A 20,636-nucleotide genomic window follows, 5' to 3' on the forward strand; every position below is an offset into this window, starting at 1 on the left:
GTTATGTGCTGCAGATATTAAAGTTATTGTATAATTAGTTAGTTTGGGAGACAGTAATGGGACCGTATGTTATGTGCAGCAGATAATAAAGTTATTGTATAATTAGTTAGTGTGTTAGACAGTACTGGACCCGTATGTTATGTGTAGCAGATAATAAAGTTATTGTATATTTAGTTAGCTTGGGAGACAGTAATGGGACCCGTATGTTATGTGCAGCAGATAATACAGTTATTGTATTATTAGTTAGCTTGGGAGACAGTAATGGGCCCGTATGTTATGTGCAGCAGATAATAAAGTTATTGTATATATAGTTAGCTTGGGAGACAGTAATGGGCCCGTATGTTATGTGCAGCAGATAATAAAGTTATTGTATAATTATTTAGTTTGGGAGACAGTAATGGGACCGTATGTTATGTGCAGCAGATAATAAAGTTATTGTATAATTAGTTAGTGTGGGAGACAGTAATGGGCCCGTATGTTATGTGCAGCAGATAATAAAGTTATTGTATAATTAGTTAGCTTGGGAGACAGTAATTGGCCCGTATGTTATGTGCAGCAGATAATAAAGTTATTGTATATATAGTTAGCTTGGGAGACAGTAATGGGCCGTATGTTATGTGCAGCAGATAATAAAGTTATTGTATAATTAGTTAGCGTGGGAGACAGTAATGGGCCCATATGTTATGTGCAGCAGATAATAAAGTTATTGTATAATTAGTTAGTGTGGGAGACAGTAATGGGCCCGTATGTTATGTGCAGCAGATAATAAAGTTATTGTATAATTAGTTAGTGTGGGAGACAGTAATGGACCCGTATGTTATGTGCAGCAGATAATAAAGTTATTGTATAATTAGTTAGCATGGGAGACAGTACTCGGCCCGTAGGTTATTTGCAGCTGATAATACAGTTCTTGTATAAGTAGTTAGCTTGGGAGACAGTAATTGGCCCGTATGTTATGTGCAGCAGATAATAAAGTTATTGTATATATAGTTAGCTTGGGAGACAGTAATGGGCCCGTATGTTATGTGCAGCAGATAATAAAGTTATTGTATAATTAGTTAGCTTGGGAGACAGTAATGGGGCCGTATGTTATGTGCAGCAGATAATAAAGTTATTGTATATATAGTTAGCTTGGGAGACAGTATTGGGACCCGTATGTTATGTGCAGCAGATAATACAGTTATTGTATTATTAGTTAGCTTGGGAGACAGTAATGGGCCCGTATGTTATGTGCAGCAGATAATAAAGTTATTGTATATATAGTTAGCTTGGGAGACAGTAATGGACCCGTATGTTATGTACAGCAGATAATAAAGTAATTGTATAATTAGTTAGCTTGGGAGACAGTAATGGGACCCGTATGTTATGTGCAGCAGATAATAAAGTTATTGTATAATTAGGTAGTTTGGGAGACAGTAATGGGTCCGTATGTTATGTGCAGCAGATATTAAAGTTATTGTATAATTAGTTAGTTTGGGAGACAGTAATGGGACCGTATGTTATGTGCAGCAGATAATAAAGTTAATGTATAATTAGTTAGTGTGTTAGACAGTACTGGACCCGTATGTTATGTACAGCAGATAATAAAGTAATTGTATAATTAGTAGAGATGAGCGGTTCGGATTTTGTGGAATCCGAACCGCTCCGAACATTGGGGATCCGAGTCCACCCGATCCCTGTTCGGGTGTTCACCGCCTGACTCGAATCCCCGTTCGGGGCCGAACGGCGGCCGCCTGATGTCGGATTCTCACTAGAGAATCCGACATCAGGGCTCCTATTCTGTAGGGCAGAGCGCTGTGATAGCGGTCTGCCCTACACAGACACAAACACACAGCCGCCAGCGGCAGCTGTGTGTTTGTCACAGCAGCCAATGAGAGTCACACAGACTCTCATTGACTGCTGCACGGAGGGAGCCGGCTGGAGCTCACACATAAGCTCCGTCTTCCGGCTCCCTCCGCAGTGTGTGACAGGCTCAGCAGAGCGGACGGCGTGGGAGCGGGGAATCAGGAACGTTTTTTGGTTTTTTTTTTACTTGTGAAAGTTGTGCAAGGGCCGGGGGCGCTACAGGGGGGTCTACTACTGAGGGGGTCTGCTACTGGGGGGGGGCTGCTACTGGGGGGGGCTATACTACTGGGGGGGTCTGCTACTGGGGGGGGCTATACAACTGGGGGGGTCTGCTACTGAGGGGGGTCTTCTACTGGGCGTCCATACTACTGAGGGGCCTGCTATTGGGGGGGCTATACTACTGGGGGGGTCTGCTACTGGGGGGGCCATACTACTGAGGGGCCTGCTACTGGGGGGGCCATACTACTGTGGGGGCTTACTACTGGGGGGGGGCTTACTACTACTGGGGGGGCCATACAACAGGGGGGGGCCATACAACAGGGGGGCTACTACTGGGGCAGCCTACTACTGAGGGGGTCCTGCTACTGGGGAAGCCTACTACTGGGGGGGGCATACTACTGGGGGGGCCATACTACTGGGGGGGCTGCTAATGGGGGGCATACTACTGGGGGGGCCTGCTAATGGGGGGCATACTACTGGGTGGCATGCTACTGGGGGGGCCTGCTAATGGGGGGCATACTACTGGGGGCACTGCATAGGGGACCCTACTACTAAGGGGACTGCATAGGGGGCACCACTGCTGGGGGCATTGTGTAAGGGACACCGCTACTGTGGGCATTGTGTAAAAGGGGTACTACTGTGGGCATTGTGTAAAAGGGGCACTACTGTGTGTCGTAACATAAATAAGAGACACTACTTTATGGTGTAATGTGAATCAGGTCCTATGTGCGGTGTAATGTGAATAAGATTGTGCACTGTGACTCCTTGGGCCGTAGCCCACTTTGTAAACAAGTACTGTAACTCTGCTGGCCGTACCCACTGGGTGGGTGCACTACTTTTCATTTCTGCCACTGCTGTGTGGCAATGTGTCATAGATGTGCTTTATACTGTGGTGTCTGTGCCGCTGCTCTGTCGCTTAGTAACCAGTCAGCTCACTGCAACCTTTGGCCAATAATGTTGAAAACAATATTATAAGCTGTGATATGGTCTAAATTGACTGGAAATTAATGTTATTGAGGTTAATAATACTCTAGGAAGAAAAAAAAGACCAATTTATGTGATTTTAGCTTTTTTTGTCAATCTTTGTAAAAAAAATCCAAATTCAAATCCAAATCCAAAGCCAGTCACCGCAGTTTGGCAAATCCAAACCCAAATCCAAAGCCGGATGACGAATTAGAACCAAATCCGGCAAAAATGGTCCGGCGCACATCCCTAATAATTAGTTAGCTTGGGAGACAGTACTGGGCCCGTATGTTATGTGCAGCAGATAATTAAGTTATTGTATAATTAGTTAGCTTGGGAGACAGTAATGGGCCCGTATGTTATGTGCAGCAGATAATAAAGTTATTGTATAATTAGTTAGCTTGGGAGACAGTAACGGGCCCGTCTGTTATGTGCAGCAGATAATAAAGTTATTGTATAAGTAGTTAGCGTGGGAGACAGTAATGGGACCAGTATGTTATGTGCAGCAGATAATAAAGTTATTGTATAATTAGTTAGCTTGGGAGACAGTAATGGGCCCGTATGTTATGTGCAGCAGATAATAATGTTATTGTATAATTAGTTAGTGTGGGAGACAGTAATGGGCCCGTATGTTATGTGCAGCAGATAATAAAGTTATTGTATAATTAGTTAGTGTGGGAGACAGTAATGGGCCCGTATGTTATGTGCAGCAGATAATAAAGTTATTGCATAATTAGTTAGCTTGGGAGACAGTAATGGGACCCATATGTTATGTGCAGCAGATAATAAAGTTATTGTATAATTAGTTAGCTTGGGAGACAGTAATGGGGCCGTATGTTATGTGCAGCAGATAATAAAGTTATTGTATAATTAGTTAGTGTGGGAGACAGTAATGTGCCCGTATGTTATGTGCAGCAGATAATAAAGTTATTGTATATATAGTTAGCTTAGGAGACAGTAATGGGACCCGTATGTTATGTACAGCTGATAATAAAGTTATTGTATAATTAGTTAGCTTGGGAGACAGTAATGGGACCCATATGTTATGTGCAGCTGATAATAAAGTTATTGTATAATTAGTTAGTGTGGGAGACAGTAATGGGCCCGTATGTTATGTGCAGCAGATAATAAAGTTATTGTATAATTAGTTAGCTTGGGAGACAGTAACGGACCCGTATGTTATGTGCAGCAGATAATAAAGTTATTGTATAATTAGTTAGCTTGGGAGACAGTAACGGGCCGTATGTTATGTGCAGCAGATAATAAAGTTATTGTATAATTAGTTAGTGTGGGAGACAGTAACGGACCCGTCTGTTATGTGCAGCAGATAATAAAGTTATTGTATAAGTAGTTAGCGTGGGAGACAGTAATGGGACCAGTATGTTATGTGCAGCAGATAATAAAGTTATTGTATAATTAGTTAGCTTGGGAGACAGTAATGGGGCCGTATGTTATGTGCAGCAGATAATAAAGTTATTGTATATATAGTTAGCTTGGGAGACAGTAATGGGACCCGTATGTTAGGTACAGCTGATAATAAAGTTATTGTATAATTAGTTAGTGTGGGAGACAGTAATGGGCCCGTATGTTATGTGCAGCAGATAATAAAGTTATTGTATAATTAGTTAGCATGGGAGACAGTAATGGGACCGTATGTTATGTGCAGCAGATAATAAAGTTATTGTATAATTAGGTAGCTTGGGAGACAGTAATGGGGCCGTATGTTATGTGCAGCAGATAATAAAGTTATTGTATATATAGTTAGCTTGGGAGACAGTAATGGGACCCGTATGTTATGTACAGCTGATTATAAAGTTATTGTATAATTAGTTAGCTTGGGAGACAGTAATGGACCCGTATGTTATGTGCAGCAGATAATAAAGTTATTGTATAATTAGTTAGTGTGTGAGACAGTAATGGGCCCGTATGTTATGTGCAGCAGATAATAAAGTTATTGTATAATTAGTTAGCTTGGGAGACAGTAACGGGCCCGTCTGTTATGTGCAGCAGATAATAAAGTTATTGTATAAGTAGTTAGCTTGGGAGACAGTAATGGACCCGTATGTTATGTGCAGCAGATAATAAAATTATTGTATAATTAGTTAGCTTGGGAGACAGTAATGGACCCGTATGTTATGTGCAGCAGATAATAAAGTTATTGTATAATTAGTTAGTATGGGAGACAGTACTCGGCCCGTAGGTTATTTGCAGCAGATAATAAAGTTATTGTATAATTAGTTAGTGTGGGAGACAGTTATTGGCCCGTATGTTATGTGCAGCAGATAATAAAGTTATTGTATATATAGTTAGCTTGGGAGACAGTAATGGGCCGTATGTTATGTGCAGCAGATAATAAAGTTAGTGTATAATTAGTTAGCTTGGGAGACATTAATGGGCCCGTATGTTATGTACAGCTGATAATAAAGTTATTGTATAATTAGTTAGTGTGGGAGACAGTAATGGGCCCGTATGTTATGTGCAGCAGATAATAAAGAAATTGTATAATTAGAAGAGATGAGCGGTTCGGATTTTGTTTAATCCGAACCGCTCCGAGCATTGGGGATCCGAGTCCACCCGATCCCTGTTCGGGTGTTCACCGCCTGACTCGGATCGCCGTTCGGGGCCGAACGGCGGCCGCCTGATGTCGGATTCTCACTAGAGAATCCGACATCAGGGCTCCTATTGTGTAGGGCAGAGCACTGTGATAGCGGTCTGCCCTACACAGACACAAACACACAGCCGCCAGCGGCAGCTGTGTGTTTGTCACAGCAGCCAATGAGAGTCACACAGACTCTCATTGACTGCTGCACGGAGGGAGCCGGCTGGAGCTCACACATAAGCTCCGTCTTCCGGCTCCCTCCGCAGTGTGTGACAGGCTCAGCAGAGCGGACGGCGCGGGAGCGGGGAATCAGGAACGTTTTTTTTTTTTTTTTTGCTTGTGGAAGTTGTGCAAGGGCCGGGGCGCTACTGGGGGGGTCTGCTACTGAGGGGGCTGCTACTGGGGGGGCTATACTACTGGGGGGGTCTGCTACTGGGGGGGGCTATACAACTGGGGGGGTCTGCTACTGGGGGGTCTGCTACTGAGGGGGGTCTGCTACTGTGCGTCCATACTACTGAGGGGCCTGCTATTGGGGGGGGGCTATACTACTGGGGGGGCCATACTACTGAGGGGCCTGCTACTGGGGGGGCCATACTACTGAGGGGGCTTACTACTGGGGGGGCTTACTATTACTGGGGGGGCCATACAACAGGGGGGGCCATACTACAGGGGGGCTACTACTGGGGCAGCCTACTACTGAGGGGGTCCTGCTACTGGGGAAGCCTACTACTGGGGGGGGCATACTACTGGGGGGGCCATACTACTGGGGGGGCTGCTAATGGGTGGCATACTACTGGGAGGGCCTGCTAATGGGGGGCATACTACTGGGTGGCATGCTAATGGGGGGCATGCTACTGGGGGGGCCTGCTAATGGGGGGCATACTACTGGGGGCACTGCATAGGGGACCCTACTACTAAGGGGACTGCATAGGGGGCACCACTGCTGGGGGCATTGTGTAAGGGACACCGCTACTGTGGGCATTGTGTAAAAGGGGTACTACTGTGGGCATTGTGTAAAAGGGGCACTACTGTGTGTCGTAACATAAATAAGAGACACTACTTTATGGTGTAATGTGAATCAGGTCCTATGTGCGGTGTAATGTGAATAAGATTGTGCACTGTGACTCCTTGGGCCGTAGCCCACTTTGTAAACAAGTACTGTAACTCTGCTGGCCGTACCCACTGGGTGGGTGCACTACTTTTCATTTCTGACACTGCTGTGTGGCAATGTGTCATAGATGTGCTTTATACTGTGGTGTCTGTGCCGCTGCTCTGTCGCTTAGTAACCAGTCAGCTCACTGCAACCTTTGGACAATAATGTTGAAAACAATATTATAAGCTGTGATATGGTCTAAATTGACTGGAAATTAATGTTATTGAGGTTAATAATACTCTAGGAAGAAAAAAAAGACCAATTTATGTGATTTTAGCTTTTTTTGTCAATTTTTGTAAAAAAAATCCAAATTCAAATCCAAATCCAAAGCCAGTCACCGCAGTTTGGCAAATCCAAACCCAAATCCAAAGCCGGATGACGAATTAGAATCAAATCCGGCAAAAATGGTCCGGCGCACATCCCTAATAATTAGTTAGCTTGGGAGACAGTACTGGGCCCGTATGTTATGTGCAGCAGATAATTAAGTTATTGTATAATTAGTTAGCTTGGGAGACAGTAACGGGCCCGTCTGTTATGTGCAGCAGATAATAAAGTTATTGTATAATTAGATAGCTTGGGAGACAGTAATGGACCCGTATGTTATGTGCAGCAGATAATAAAGTTATTGTATAATTAGTTAGCTTGGGAGACAGTAATGGGACCCGTATGTTATGTGCAGCTGATAATAAAGTTATTGTATAAGTAGTTAGCGTGGGAGACAGTAATGGGACCAGTATGTTATGTGCAGCAGATAATAAAGTTATTGTATAATTAGTTAGCTTGGGAGACAGTAATGGGCCGTATGTTATGTGCAGCAGATAATAAAGTTAGTGTATAATTAGTTAGCTTGGGAGACAGTAATGGGCCCGTATGTTATGTGCAGCAGATAATAAAGTTATTGTATAATTAGTTAGTGTGGGAGACAGTAATGGGCCCGTATGTTATGTGCAGCAGATAATAAAGTTATTGCATAATTAGGTTGCTTGGGAGACAGTAATGGGGCCGTATGTTATGTGCAGCAGATAATAAAGTTATTGTATATATAGTTAGCTTGGGAGACAGTACTGGGCCCGTATGTTATGTGCAGCAGATAATAAAGTTATTGTATAATTAGTTAGCGTGGGAGACAGTAATGGGACCAGTATGTTATGTGCAGCAGATAATAAAGTTATTGTATAATTAGTTAGCGTGGGAGACAGTAATGGGACCGTATGTTATGTGCAGCAGATAATAAAGTTATAGTATAATTAGTTAGAGTGGGAGACAGTAATGGGCCCGTATGTTATGTGCAGCAGATAATAAAGTTATTGTATAATTAGATAGTGTGGGAGACAGTAATGGGCCCGTATGTTATGTGCAGCAGATAATAAAGTTATAGTATAATTAGTTAGCTTGGGAGACAGTAATGGAACCGTATGTTATGTGCAGCAGATAATAAAGTTATTGTATAATTAGTTAGTGTGGGAGACAGTAATGGGCCCGTATGTTATGTGCAGCAGATAATAAAGTTATTGTATAATTAGGTAGCTTGGGAGACAGTAATGGAACCGTATGTTATGTGCAGCAGATAATAAAGTTATTGTATAATTAGTTAGCTTGGGAGACAGTAATGGACCCGTATGCTATGTGCAGCAGATAATAAATTTATTGTATAATTAGTTAGTGTGTGAGACAGTAATGGGCCCGTATGTTATGTGCAGCAGATAATAAAGTTATTGTATAATTAGTTAGCTTGGGAGACAGTAATGGACCTGTATGTTATGTACAGCTGATAATAAAGTTATTGTATAATTAGTTAGCTTGGGAGACAGTAATGGACCCGTATGTTATGTGCAGCAGATAATAAAGTTATTGTATAATTAGTTAGCTTGGGAGACAGTAATGGACCCGTATGTTATGTGCAGCAGATAATAAAGTTATTGTATAATTAGTTAGCATGGGAGACAGTACTCGGCCCGTAGGTTATTTGCAGCAGATAATACAGTTCTTGTATAATTAGTTAGCTTGGGAGACAGTAATGGGGCCGTATGTTATGTGCAGCAGATAATAAAGTTATTGTATATATAGTTAGCTTGGGAGACAGTATTGGGACCCGTATGTTATGTACAGCTGATAATAAAGTTATTGTATAATTAGTTAGCTTGGGAGACAGTAATGGGACCCGTATGTTATGTGCAGCAGATAATAAAGTTATTGTATATATAGTTAGCTTGGGAGACAGTATTGGGACCCGTATGTTATGTACAGCTGATAATAAAGTTATTGTATAATTAGTTAGCTTGGGAGACAGTAATGGGCCCGTATATTATGTGCAGCAGATAATAAAGTTATTGTATAATTAGTTAGTGTGGGAGACAGTAATGGGGCCGTATGTTATGTGCAGCAGATAATAAAGTTATTGTATAATTAGTTAGTGTGGGAGACAGTAATGGGCCCATATGCTATGTGCAGCAGATAATAAAGTTATTGTATAATTAGTTAGCTTGGGAGACAGTAACGGGCCCGTATGTTATGTGCAGCAGATAATAAAGTTATTGTATAATTAGGTAGCTTGGGAGACAGTAATGGACCCATATGCTATGTGCAGCAGATAATAAAGTTATTGTATAATTAGTTAGCTTGGGAGACAGTAACGGGCCCGTATGTTATGTGCAGCAGATAATAAAGTTATTGTATAATTAGTTAGCTTGGGAGACAGTACTCGGCCCGTAGGTTATGTGCAGCAGATAATAAAGTTATTGTATAATTAGTTAGCTTGGGAGACAGTAATTGGCCCGTATGTTATGTGCAGCAGATAATAAAGTTATTGTATATATAGTTAGCTTGGGAGACAGTAATGGGACCGTATGTTATGTGCAGCAGATAATAAAGTTAGTGTATAATTAGTTAGCTTGGGAGACAGTACTCGGCCCGTAGGTTATGTGCAGCAGATAATACAGTTCTTGTATAATTAGAAGAGATGAGCGGTTCGGATTTTGTGGAATCCGAACCGCTCCGAACATTGGGGATCCGAGTCCACCCGATCCCTGTTCGGGTGTTCACCGCCTGACTCGGATCCCCGTTCGGGGCCGAACGGCGGCCGCCTGATGTCGGATTCTCCATACTACTGAGGGGCCTGCCTCTGGGGGGGGGCTATACTACTGGGGGGTCTGCTACTGAGGGGGGTCTGCTACTGGGCGTCCATACTACTGAGGGGCCTGCTATTGGGGGGGGCTATACTACTGGGGGGGGTCTGCTACTGGGGGGGCCATACTACTGAGGGGCCTGCTACTGGGGGGGCCATACTACTGTGGGGGCTTACTACTGGGGGGGGCTTACTACTACTGGGGGGGCCATACAACAGGGGGGCCATACTACAGGGGGGCTACTACTGGGGCAGCCTACTACTGAGGGGGTCCTGCTACTGGGGAAGCCTACTACTGTGGGGGGCATACTACTGGGGGGGCCATACTACTGGGGGGGCTGCTAATGGGGGGCATACTACTGGGGGGGCCTGCTAATGGGAGGCATACTACTGGGTGGCATGCTAATGGGGGGCATGCTACTGGGGGGGCCTGCTAATGGGGGGCATACTACTGGGGGCACTGCATAGGGGACCCTACTACTAAGGGGACTGCATAGGGGGCACCACTGCTGGGGGCATTGTGTAAGGGACACCGCTACTGTGGGCATTGTGTAAAAGGGGTACTACTGTGGGCATTGTGTAAAAGGGGCACTACTGTGTGTCGTAACATAAATAAGAGACACTACTTTATGGTGTAATGTGAATCAGGTCCTATGTGCGGTGTAATGTGAATAAGATTGTGCACTGTGACTCCTTGGGCCGTAGCCCACTTTGTAAACAAGTACTGTAACTCTGCTGGCCGTACCCACTGGGTGGGTGCACTACTTTTCATTTCTGACACTGCTGTGTGGCAATGTGTCATAGATGTGCTTTATACTGTGGTGTCTGTGCCGCTGCTCTGTCGCTTAGTAACCAGTCAGCTCACTGCAACCTTTGGCCAATAATGTTGAAAACAATATTATAAGCTGTGATATGGTCTAAATTGACTGGAAATTAATGTTATTGAGGTTAATAATACTCTAGGAAGAAAAAAAAGACCAATTTATGTGATTTTAGCTTTTTTTGTCAATTTTTGTAAAAAAAATCCAAATCCAAACCCAAATCCAAAGCCGGATGACGAATTAGAACCAAATCCGGCAAAAATGGTCCGGCGCACATCCCTAATAATTAGTTAGCTTGGGAGACAGTACTGGGCCCGTATGTTATGTGCAGCAGATAATAAAGTTATTGTATAATTAGTTAGCTTGGGAGACAGTAATGGGTCCGTATGTTATGTGCAGCAGATAATAAAGTTATTGTATAATTAGTTAGCTTGGGAGACAGTAATGGGTCCGTATGTTATGTGCAGCAGATAATAAAATTATTGTATAATTAGTTAGTGTGGGAGACAGTAATGGACCCGTATGTTATGTGCAGCAGATAATAAAGTTATTGTATAATTAGTTAGTGTGGGAGACAGTAATGGGCCCGTATGTTATGTGCAGCAGATAATAAAGTTATTGTATAATTAGGTAGCTTGGGAGACAGTAATGGGGCCGTATGTTATGTGCAGCAGATAATAAAGTTATTGTATATATAGTTAGCTTGGGAGACAGTAATGGGACCCGTATGTTATGTACAGCTGATAATAAAGTTATTGTATAATTAGTTAGCTTGGGAGACAGTAATGGACCCGTATGCTATGTGCAGCAGATAATAAAGGTATTGTATAATTAGTTAGCTTGGGAGACAGTAACGGGCCGGTCTGTTATGTGCAGCAGATAATAAAGTTATTGCATAATTAGTTAGCTTGGGAGACAGTAATGTGCCCGTATGTTATGTGCAGCAGATAATAAAGTTATTGTATAATTAGTTAGCTTGGGAGACAGTAATGGGCCCGTATGTTATGTGCAGCAGATAATAAAGTTATTGTATAATTAGTTAGTGTGGGAGACAGTAATGGGCCCGTATGTTATGTGCAGCAGATAATAAAGTTATTGTATAATTAGTTAGCTTGGGAGACAGTAATGGGCCCGTATGTTATGTGCAGCAGATAATAAAGTTATTGTATATATAGTTAGCTTGGGAGACAGTATTGGGACCCGTATGTTATGTACAGCTGATAATAAAGTTATTGTATAATTAGTTAGCTTGGGAGACAGTAATGGGACCCGTATGTTATGTGCAGCAGATAATAAAGTTATTGTATAATTAGTTAGTGTGGGAGACAGTAATGGGCCCGTATGTTATGTGCAGCAGATAATAAAGTTATTGTATAATTAGTAGGGGTGAGCGGGTTCGGATTTCTGAAATCCGAACCCCCCCGAGCCCCCCCGATCCGAGTCCGATCCGAGTCAGGCTCGACTTTTCCCGCCTGACTCGGATCTGAAATCGAGGCAAAACGTCATCATCCCGCCTTCCGAGTCTCGCGGGTTTTGGATCCTATATAAGGTACCCGCGTCGGCGCCATTTTCTCACTCGGCTGTGGACAGTGAAGAGGGAGGGTGGGAGTTAGGGCTGTGTAGTGTAGTGTAGTGTAGTGCTGCTGTTGTCCACTACTTCAAAGTCCATAGGGGCTGGCTGTGTTGTGCTGTGCTGCTGTTGTTAATAGGGGCTGTGTCCACTACTTCAAAGTCCATAGGGGCTGGCTGGACTGTGTTGTGCAGTCAGTTCTCCATAGGGGCTGTGTCCACTCCAAAGTCCTGTGCAGTGTCCCAGTCCTAAAGGAGTGCTGTAGTGTTGTCCAGGGGGTGCTCTGTCCATCAGGGGTGCTCCCCCCAAGTGCTAAAAAAATAATATATTTTCTGTGTTTGTGAATTGTGTGCGCAGTAGCCGCACGTGCATCAACAAAGTAGTGCCAAGCGTGCGCCTGTATCATAAGTAAAGGGCCGGCTGGCTTGACCGTTAAAGGGTGCTGTAACCCCCGAAAGTACACTCCAGTCCAAAACAAAAAAAAATTATTTTCTGTGTTTGTGAATTGTGTGCGCAGTAGCCGCACGTGCATCAACAAAGTAGTGCCAAGCGTGCGCCTGTGTCATAAGTAAAGGGCCGGCTGGCTTGACCGTTAAGGGTGCTGTAACCCCCGAAAGTACACTCCAGTCCAAACCAAAAAAAAAATTATTTTCTGTGTTTGTGAATTGTGTGCGCAGTAGCCGCACGTGCATCAACAAAGTAGTGCCAAGCGTGCGCCTGTGTCATAAGTAAAGGGCCGGCTGGCTTGACCGTTAAGGGTGCTGTAACCCCCGAAAGTACACTCCAGTCCAAACCAAAAAAAAAATTATTTTCTGTGTTTAGCCGCACGTATATATCAAATCGATATAACATAAATGGAGGACCAAACTTTCTCCGATAAAAATAAAATAGAGAAAGATCAAGAACCACTTCCTCCTAGTGCTGAAGCTGCTGCCACTAGTCATGACATAGACGATAACATGCCATCAACGTCGTCTGCCAAGGCCGATGCCCAATGTCATAGTAGAGGGCACATACAATCCCAAATGGCAAAGTTCAGGAAAATGACCTTGAAAAAGACATTTAAATCAGCTGAAGAGAAACGTAAACTTGCCAATATGCCATTTACGACACGGAGTGGCAAGGAACGGCTAAGGTCGATCCCTAGTATGTTCATGACTAGTGGTTCAGCTTCACATGACGATGGAAGCCCTCCTCCCACTAAAAAAATCAAAAGAGTTAAGCTGGCAAAAGCACAGCGAAGAACTGTGCTTTCTAAGAAGATATCACAAATCCCCAAGGAGAGTCCAAGTGTGGTGGTGGTTGCGATGCCTGACCTTCCCAGCACTGGACGGGAAGAGGTGGCTCTTTCCACCATTTGCACGCCTCCTGCAAGTGCTGAAAGGAGCACCCACAGTCCACTTGCTGATATGCAAATTGAAGATGTCACTGTTGAAGTACAACAGGATGAGGATACTGGTGTAGCTGGCGCTGAGGAGGAAGTTGGCGAGGAGGATTCTGATGGTGATGTGGTTTGTTTAAATCAGGCTCCGGGGGAGACAGTTGTTGTCCGTGGGATGAAAAAGCCCATCACGGTCATGCCTGGGCAGAAGACCAAACATTCCACCTCTTTGGTCTGGCAATATTTCTATCCAAATCCGGACAACAACTGTCTTGCCATATGTACCATATGTAAAGGTGAAATAAGTAGGGGTAGGGACGTCAACCACCTAGGAACATCCTCCCTTATACGGCACCTGCAGCGCGTTCATAAAAAGTTACTGTCAAGTTCAGAAACTTTGGCTAAGACCGTAAGCAGTCCAGGGACACCTAAATCCCGTTGTCATGTTGTATCCAAGCGCCTGCAAACCACACCGTCAACTCCCTCCTCGTCAATTTCCTCCTTAGTCAGGATCGGAAGTAGTCCTGCAGGCCATGTCACTGGCATGACTGACTCTCCTATCCGGGATTCCTCTGGAGGATCCTGCATTGCTACGCCTACTGCTGCCGCTGCTGCTGTTGCTGCTGCTGGGAGTCGTTCATCATCCCAGAGAGGAAGTAGGAACACCACTACTTTTACTAAACAATTGACCCTCCAACAGTCCTTAGCGAGGAGGATGAAGTACGACAGCAGTCATCCTGAAGCAAAACGTATAACTGAGGCCTTGACTGCTATGTTGGTGTTAGACGTGCGTCCGGTATCCGCCATTAGTGCAGTGGGATTTAGACAATTGATGGAGGTAGTGTGTCCCCGGTTCCAAATCCCGTCTAGATTCCACTTCACTAGGCAGGCGATACCGAGACTGTACAGAAACGTCAGAAAAAGTGTCCTCAGTGTCCTGAAAAATGCCGTTGTACACAATGTCCACTTAACCACGGACATGTGGACAAGTGGAACAGGGCAGACTAAGGACTATATGACTGTGACAGCCCACTGGGTAGATGTATCACCTTACGCAGCAACAGCAGCAGCGTCACCAGTAGCAGCATCTCAGAAACGCCAGCTCGTTACAAGGCAGGCTATGCTGTGTATCACCGGTTTCAGTAAGAGGCACACCGCCGACAACCTCTTAGAGAAACTGAGGGAAATCATCGCCCAGTGGCTTACCCCACTTAGACTCTCCTGGGGATTTGTGATATCTGACAACGCCACCAATATTGTGCGGGCATTACATCTGGGCAAATTCCAGCACGTCCCATGTTTTGCTCACACAATAAACTTGGTGGTGCAGAATTTTCTGAAAAGCGACAGGGGCGTGCAGGAGACGCTTTGGGTGGCCCGAAAAATTTCTGGCCACTTTCGCCATTCAGCGACTGCGTGCCGAAGACTGGAGCGCCAGCAAACACTCTTGAACCTGCCCCGCCATCACCTGAAGCAAGAGGTTGTGACGCGGTGGAACTCAACCCTCTATATGCTTCAGAGGATGGAGGAGCAGCAAAAGGCCATACAAGCCTATACATCCACCTATGACATAGGCAAAGGAGGGGGTATGCACCTGACTCAAGCGCAGTGGAGAATGATTTCCGTGTTGTGCAAGGTTCTCCAGCCCTTCGAACTTGCCACACGTGAAGTCAGTTCAGACACAGCCAGCTTGAGTCAGGTCATTCCCCTCATCAGGCTTTTGCAGAAGCAGCTGGAGAAAGTGAAGGAGGAGCTAAGACGGAGCGATTCCGCTCGGCATGTGGGACTTGTGGATGAAGCCCTTCATTCGCTTTGCCAGGATTCCAGGGTGGTCAATCTGTTGAAATCAGACCACTACATTTTGGCCACCGTGCTTGATCCTAGGTTTAAAGCCTATGTGGTGTCTCTCTTTCCGGCCGACACAAGCCTGCAGAGGTGCAAAGACCTGCTGGTGAACACACTGTCAGCTGAAGCGGAACGTGACACGTCAACGGCTCCTTCTTCATTTTCTCCCGCAACTGGGGCTGCCAGGAAAAAACTTAGGTATCCTAAGCAACCCGCTGGCGGTGATGCAGGGCAGGCAGGACCAAGTTTGGACATCTGGTCCGGACTGAAGGACCTGGCAACAATTTCTGACATGTCTACTGTCACTGCATATGATACTGTCACCATTGACAGAATGGTGGAGGATTACATCGGTGACAGCATCCAAGTAGGCATGTCAGACAGTCCATACCTGTACTGGCAGGAAAAAGAGGCAATTTGGAGGCCCCTGTACAAGCTGGCTCTATTTTACCTGAGTTGCCCCCCCTCCAGTGTGTACTCCGAAAGAGTGTTTAGTGCAGCCGGGAACCTTGTCAGCGAAAGGCGTAGGAGGTTGCTTCCACAGAATGTGGAGAAGATGATGTTCATCAAAATGAATTATCAGCTCTTCCAGGGAGACCAGCCTCCAGAAGGTACAGAGGGACCTGTGGTGGTGGATTCAAGTGGGGACGAGTTAATACTTTGTGAGGATGAGGATGTACACACTGAAGAGGGTGAGGAATCGGTGGATGAGGAGGATGAGGATGACATCTTGCCTCCGTAGAGCCAGTTTGTGCAGGGACACATTAATTGCCAGCTTGTTTTGTGGGGGCCCAAACGAACCAATCATTTCAGCCACAGTTGTGTGGCAGACCCTGGCGCTGAAATGATTGATTTGTTAAAGTGTGCATGTCCTGTTTATACAACATAAGGGTGGGTGGGAGGGCCCAAGGACAATTCCATCTTGCACTTCTTTTTTTTCTTTGCATTATGTACAGTTTGGGGCCTAGTTTTTCTAACTGCCATCCTGTCTGCCACTGCAGTGTCACTCCTAGATGGGTCACGTGTTTGTGCCGCCCACTCGTGTCGCTTAGCATAGTCATCCAGCTACCTCGGTGCAACCTTTTGGACATGAAAACACTATTGTGAGGTGTGAGGTGTTCAGAATAGACTGGAAATGAGTGGAAATTAAGGTTATTGAGGTTAATAATAGCATAGGAGCAGAGAAACCAACAAATTCTGTGATTTTAGCTGTTTTTATGCTTTTTAAAAAAAAAATACAGATCCAAAACACAAAACCCAGAACCCAAAACACGGAAGGGTGGTTTTGTCAAAACCAATCCAGATCCAAAACACGAAGAAAGATCCAGATCCAAAACCAAAACACGAAAAGTGGCCGGTGCACACCCCTAATAATTAGTTAGTGTTGGAGACAGTAATGGGCCCGTATGTTATGTGCAGCGGATAATAAAGTTATTGTATAATTAGTTAGCTTGGGAGACAGTAACGGGCCCGTCTGTTATGTGCAGCAGATAATAAAGTTATTGTATAAGTTGTTAGCTTGGGAGACAGTAATGGACCCGTATGTTATGTGCAGCAGATAATAAAGTTATTGTATAATTAGTTAGCTTGGGAGACAGTAACGGGCCCGTATGTTATGTGCAGCAGATAATAAAGTTATTGTATATATAGTTAGCTTGGGAGACAGTAACGGGCCCGTATGTTATGTGCAGCAGATAATAAAGTTATTGTATAATTAGTTAGCTTGGGAGACAGTAACGGGCCCGTATGTTATGTGCAGCAGATAATAAAGTTATTGTATAATTAGTTAGCTTGGGAGACAGTAATGGACCCGTATGTTATGTGCAGCAGATAATACAGTTCTTGTATAAGTAGTTAGCTTGGGAGACAGTAATGGGCCCGTATGTTATGTGCAGCAGATAATAAAGTTATTGTATATTTAGTTAGCTTGGGAGACAGTAATGGGCCGTATGTTATGTGCAGCAGATAATAAAGTTAGTGTATAATTAGTTAGCTTGGGAGACATTAATGGGCCGTATGTTATGTGCAGCAGATAATAAAGTTATTGTATAATTAGTTAGCTTGGGAAACAGTAATGGGCCCGTATGTTATGTGCAGCAGATAATAAAGTTATTGTATAATTAGTTAGTGTGGGAGACAGTAATGGGCCCGTATGTTATGTGCAGCAGATAATAAAGTTATTGTATAATTAGAGAGTGTGGGAGACAGTAATGGGGCCGAATGTTATGTGCAGCAGATAATAAAGTTATTGTATATATAGTTAGCTTGGGAGACAGTAATGGGACCCGTATGTTATGTACAGCTGATAATAAAGTTATTGTATAATTAGTTAGCTTGGGAGACAGTAATGGACCCGTATGCTCTGTGCAGCAGATAATAAATTTATTGTATAATTAGCGTGGGAGACAGTAAAGGGCCCGTATGTTATGTGCAGCAGATAATAAAGTTATTGTATAATTAGTTAGCTTGGGAGACAGTAATGGGCCCGTATGTTATGTGCAGCAGATAATACAGTTATTATATAATTAGTTAGTGTGGGAGACAGTAATGGGCCCGTATGTTATGTGCAGCAGATAATAAAGTTATTGTATAATTAGTTAGCTTGGGAGACAGTAATTGGCCCGTAAATTATGTGCAGCAGATAATAAAGTTATTGTATATATAGTTAGCTTGGGAGACAGTAATGGGCCCGTATGTTATGTGCAGCAGATAATACAGTTATTATATAATTAGTTAGTGTGGGAGACAGTAATGGGCCCGTATGTTATGTGCAGCAGATAATAAAGTTATTGTATAATTAGTTAGTGTGGGAGACATTAATGGGCCTTATGTTATGTGCAGCAGATAATAAAGTTATTGTATAATTAGTTAGCGTGGGAGACAGTAATGGGACCAGTATGTTATGTGCAGCAGATAATAAAGTTATTGTATAATTAGTTAGCTTGGGAGACAGTAATGGGACCCGTATGTTATGTGCAGCAGATAATAAAGTTATTGTATAATTAGTTAGTGTGGGAGACAGTAATGGGCCCGTATGTTATGTGCAGCAGATAATAAAGTTATTGTATAATTAGTTAGCGTGGGAGACAGTAATGGGACCAGTATGTTATGTGCAGCAGATAATAAAGTTATTGTATATATAGTTAGCTTGGGAGACAGTAATGGGCCCGTATGTTATGTGCAGCAGATAATAAAGTTATTGTATAATTAGTTAGTGTGGGAGACAGTAATGGGACCTGTATGTTATGTGCAGCAGATAATAAAGTTATTGTATAATTAGTTAGCTTGGGAGACAGTAATTGGCCCGTATGTTATGTGCAGCAGATAATAAAGTTATTGTATAATTAGTTAGCTTGGGAGACAGTAATGGGACCAGTATGTTATGTGCAGCAGATAATAAAGTTATTGTATATATAGTTAGCTTGGGAGACAGTAATGGGCCCGTATGTTATGTGCAGCAGATAATAAAGTTATTGTATAATTAGTTAGTGTGGGAGACAGTAATGGGACCTGTATGTTATGTGCAGCAGATAATAAAGTTATTGTATAATTAGTTAGCTTGGGAGACAGTAATTGGCCCGTATGTTATGTGCAGCAGATAATAAAGTTATTGTATAATTAGTTAGCGTGGGAGACAGTATTGGGACCAGTATGTTATGTGCAGCAGATAATAAAGTTATTGTATAATTAGTTAGTGTGGGAGACAGTAATGGGACCTGTATGTTATGTGCAGCAGATAATAAAGTTATTGTATAATTAGTTAGCTTGGGAGACAGTAATTGGCCCGTATGTTATGTGCAGCAGATAATAAAGTTATTGTATAATTAGTTAGCTTGGGAGACAGTAATGGGTCTCATGGACGGGGTAATCAAAATAAAATATCTGCTTCATGACGCAGGGTTTTATACGCTGGTCACATAGGAGAACAGATGGTTCCGGGTGGTTTGATATTAGAAGTATTGCCCTATTAAATGTCTTGCTTAAACACATCGGGAAGAGACTACCTTTGCCTCTTAGTAAATAAGCCCCCGTGACTTCAAACATGGGGGAGGAATCATGAAGGTATGGGGCTCTGTTGCCGGATCTCGGGCCGGTGTCTTGCACTGACCGACGCTCTGCACCAAAAGGGCCACCACAGCATTTAGCATTTTACATGTTTATATAAGGTTTCCAATGCAGACACAATGCCGCGGGTGTGCTCGGCGCTCACATCTGCACCAGGCGGCTACTTTGGGAAGTAGAAAAACGTACCGTAGTTTTTTTAAACAAAATGTTTCTATGATTTAATCTTTATCCGACATTGTTTATTTCTTCTTTGCTTTCATTTAATTTCAGTGCACACGGAGGCATTACAATGCGCAAATCCCAATAATAACTGGGAAAATACGGAAGTTCCACATATTGTGAAGACAGACAGACGCTTGTATAGCATAGAATTACCTGTGGATGGAAGTAATAATCGCCCTTATTCTTCTTCTTCCATTCTCTTCTCTTTTCTCCTCTTCTTCGTTTTTTTAAATGCTTTTGGCGTTTACTTTGTTTTTCAGCATCTTCTGTATCCTGCACATAATATAATGGTAGACGAAATCTGTATAGGATTGAGGATAGATAAGATTGATGGTTTCTGCAAGGTGTTTTTGTATATGACAGCCTGGTTGGCTGAGTGAAGGGTTTGTGTCAGGTGGCCAGATCATCCTATAGGCAGAGGGATAGGAGGAGTTAAATGGAGGATATATAAGGAAGGGTTAGAGGGCAGCTCAGCCTCTTTTGCAGTGGAATTTCGGAACCCACCATCCCACCCACATTTAAGTTGTGTTCACTAATCTGCTTTTTTCCAATTTAGGTGAGGCACAGCATGGCGGGAGTTCGCTGCAACTCAGTGGCTTTAGGTGGCGTAAGACAACTTTGTGGGGGCACTGTCCCTCATTGCCCCTGGCGAATTTGTCCTTCTCTTTGCGGGGGGACCCGGGTGCTGTTTTAGTGCGAAAGCACCTCGGATTGGCCCAGGAGGGAAGTGAGACTCTCGCATCGTTAGTACGTCTTGAAGGGGGGTCGTTTAGTCGTCCTCCGAGTATTGAGCAAGGTGAAAGCTAGAACTGAGTTGCAGCGTCTCTTG

The 20,636-nt window shown here is 43.7% G+C and overlaps 1 protein-coding gene across 1 annotated transcript in view; it reads right to left on the reverse strand.

Moving 5' to 3' along the window:
* The window catches only part of LOC148451007 (uncharacterized), a 136,174-nt gene that overhangs the window by 62,410 nt on the left and 53,128 nt on the right, over positions 1–20,636 (reverse strand). Inside the window, exon 6 of the mRNA XM_088462394.1 lies at positions 19,961–20,080. Within this exon, the coding sequence (XP_088318520.1) occupies positions 19,961–20,080 (120 nt within the window). The remainder of the gene's footprint in view (positions 1–19,960; positions 20,081–20,636) is intronic.

Source organism: Taudactylus pleione, unplaced genomic scaffold, assembly GCF_031769625.1.
Source record: "Taudactylus pleione unplaced genomic scaffold, aTauple2 ptg001222l, whole genome shotgun sequence".
Taxonomy (NCBI): domain Eukaryota; kingdom Metazoa; phylum Chordata; class Amphibia; order Anura; family Myobatrachidae; genus Taudactylus; species Taudactylus pleione.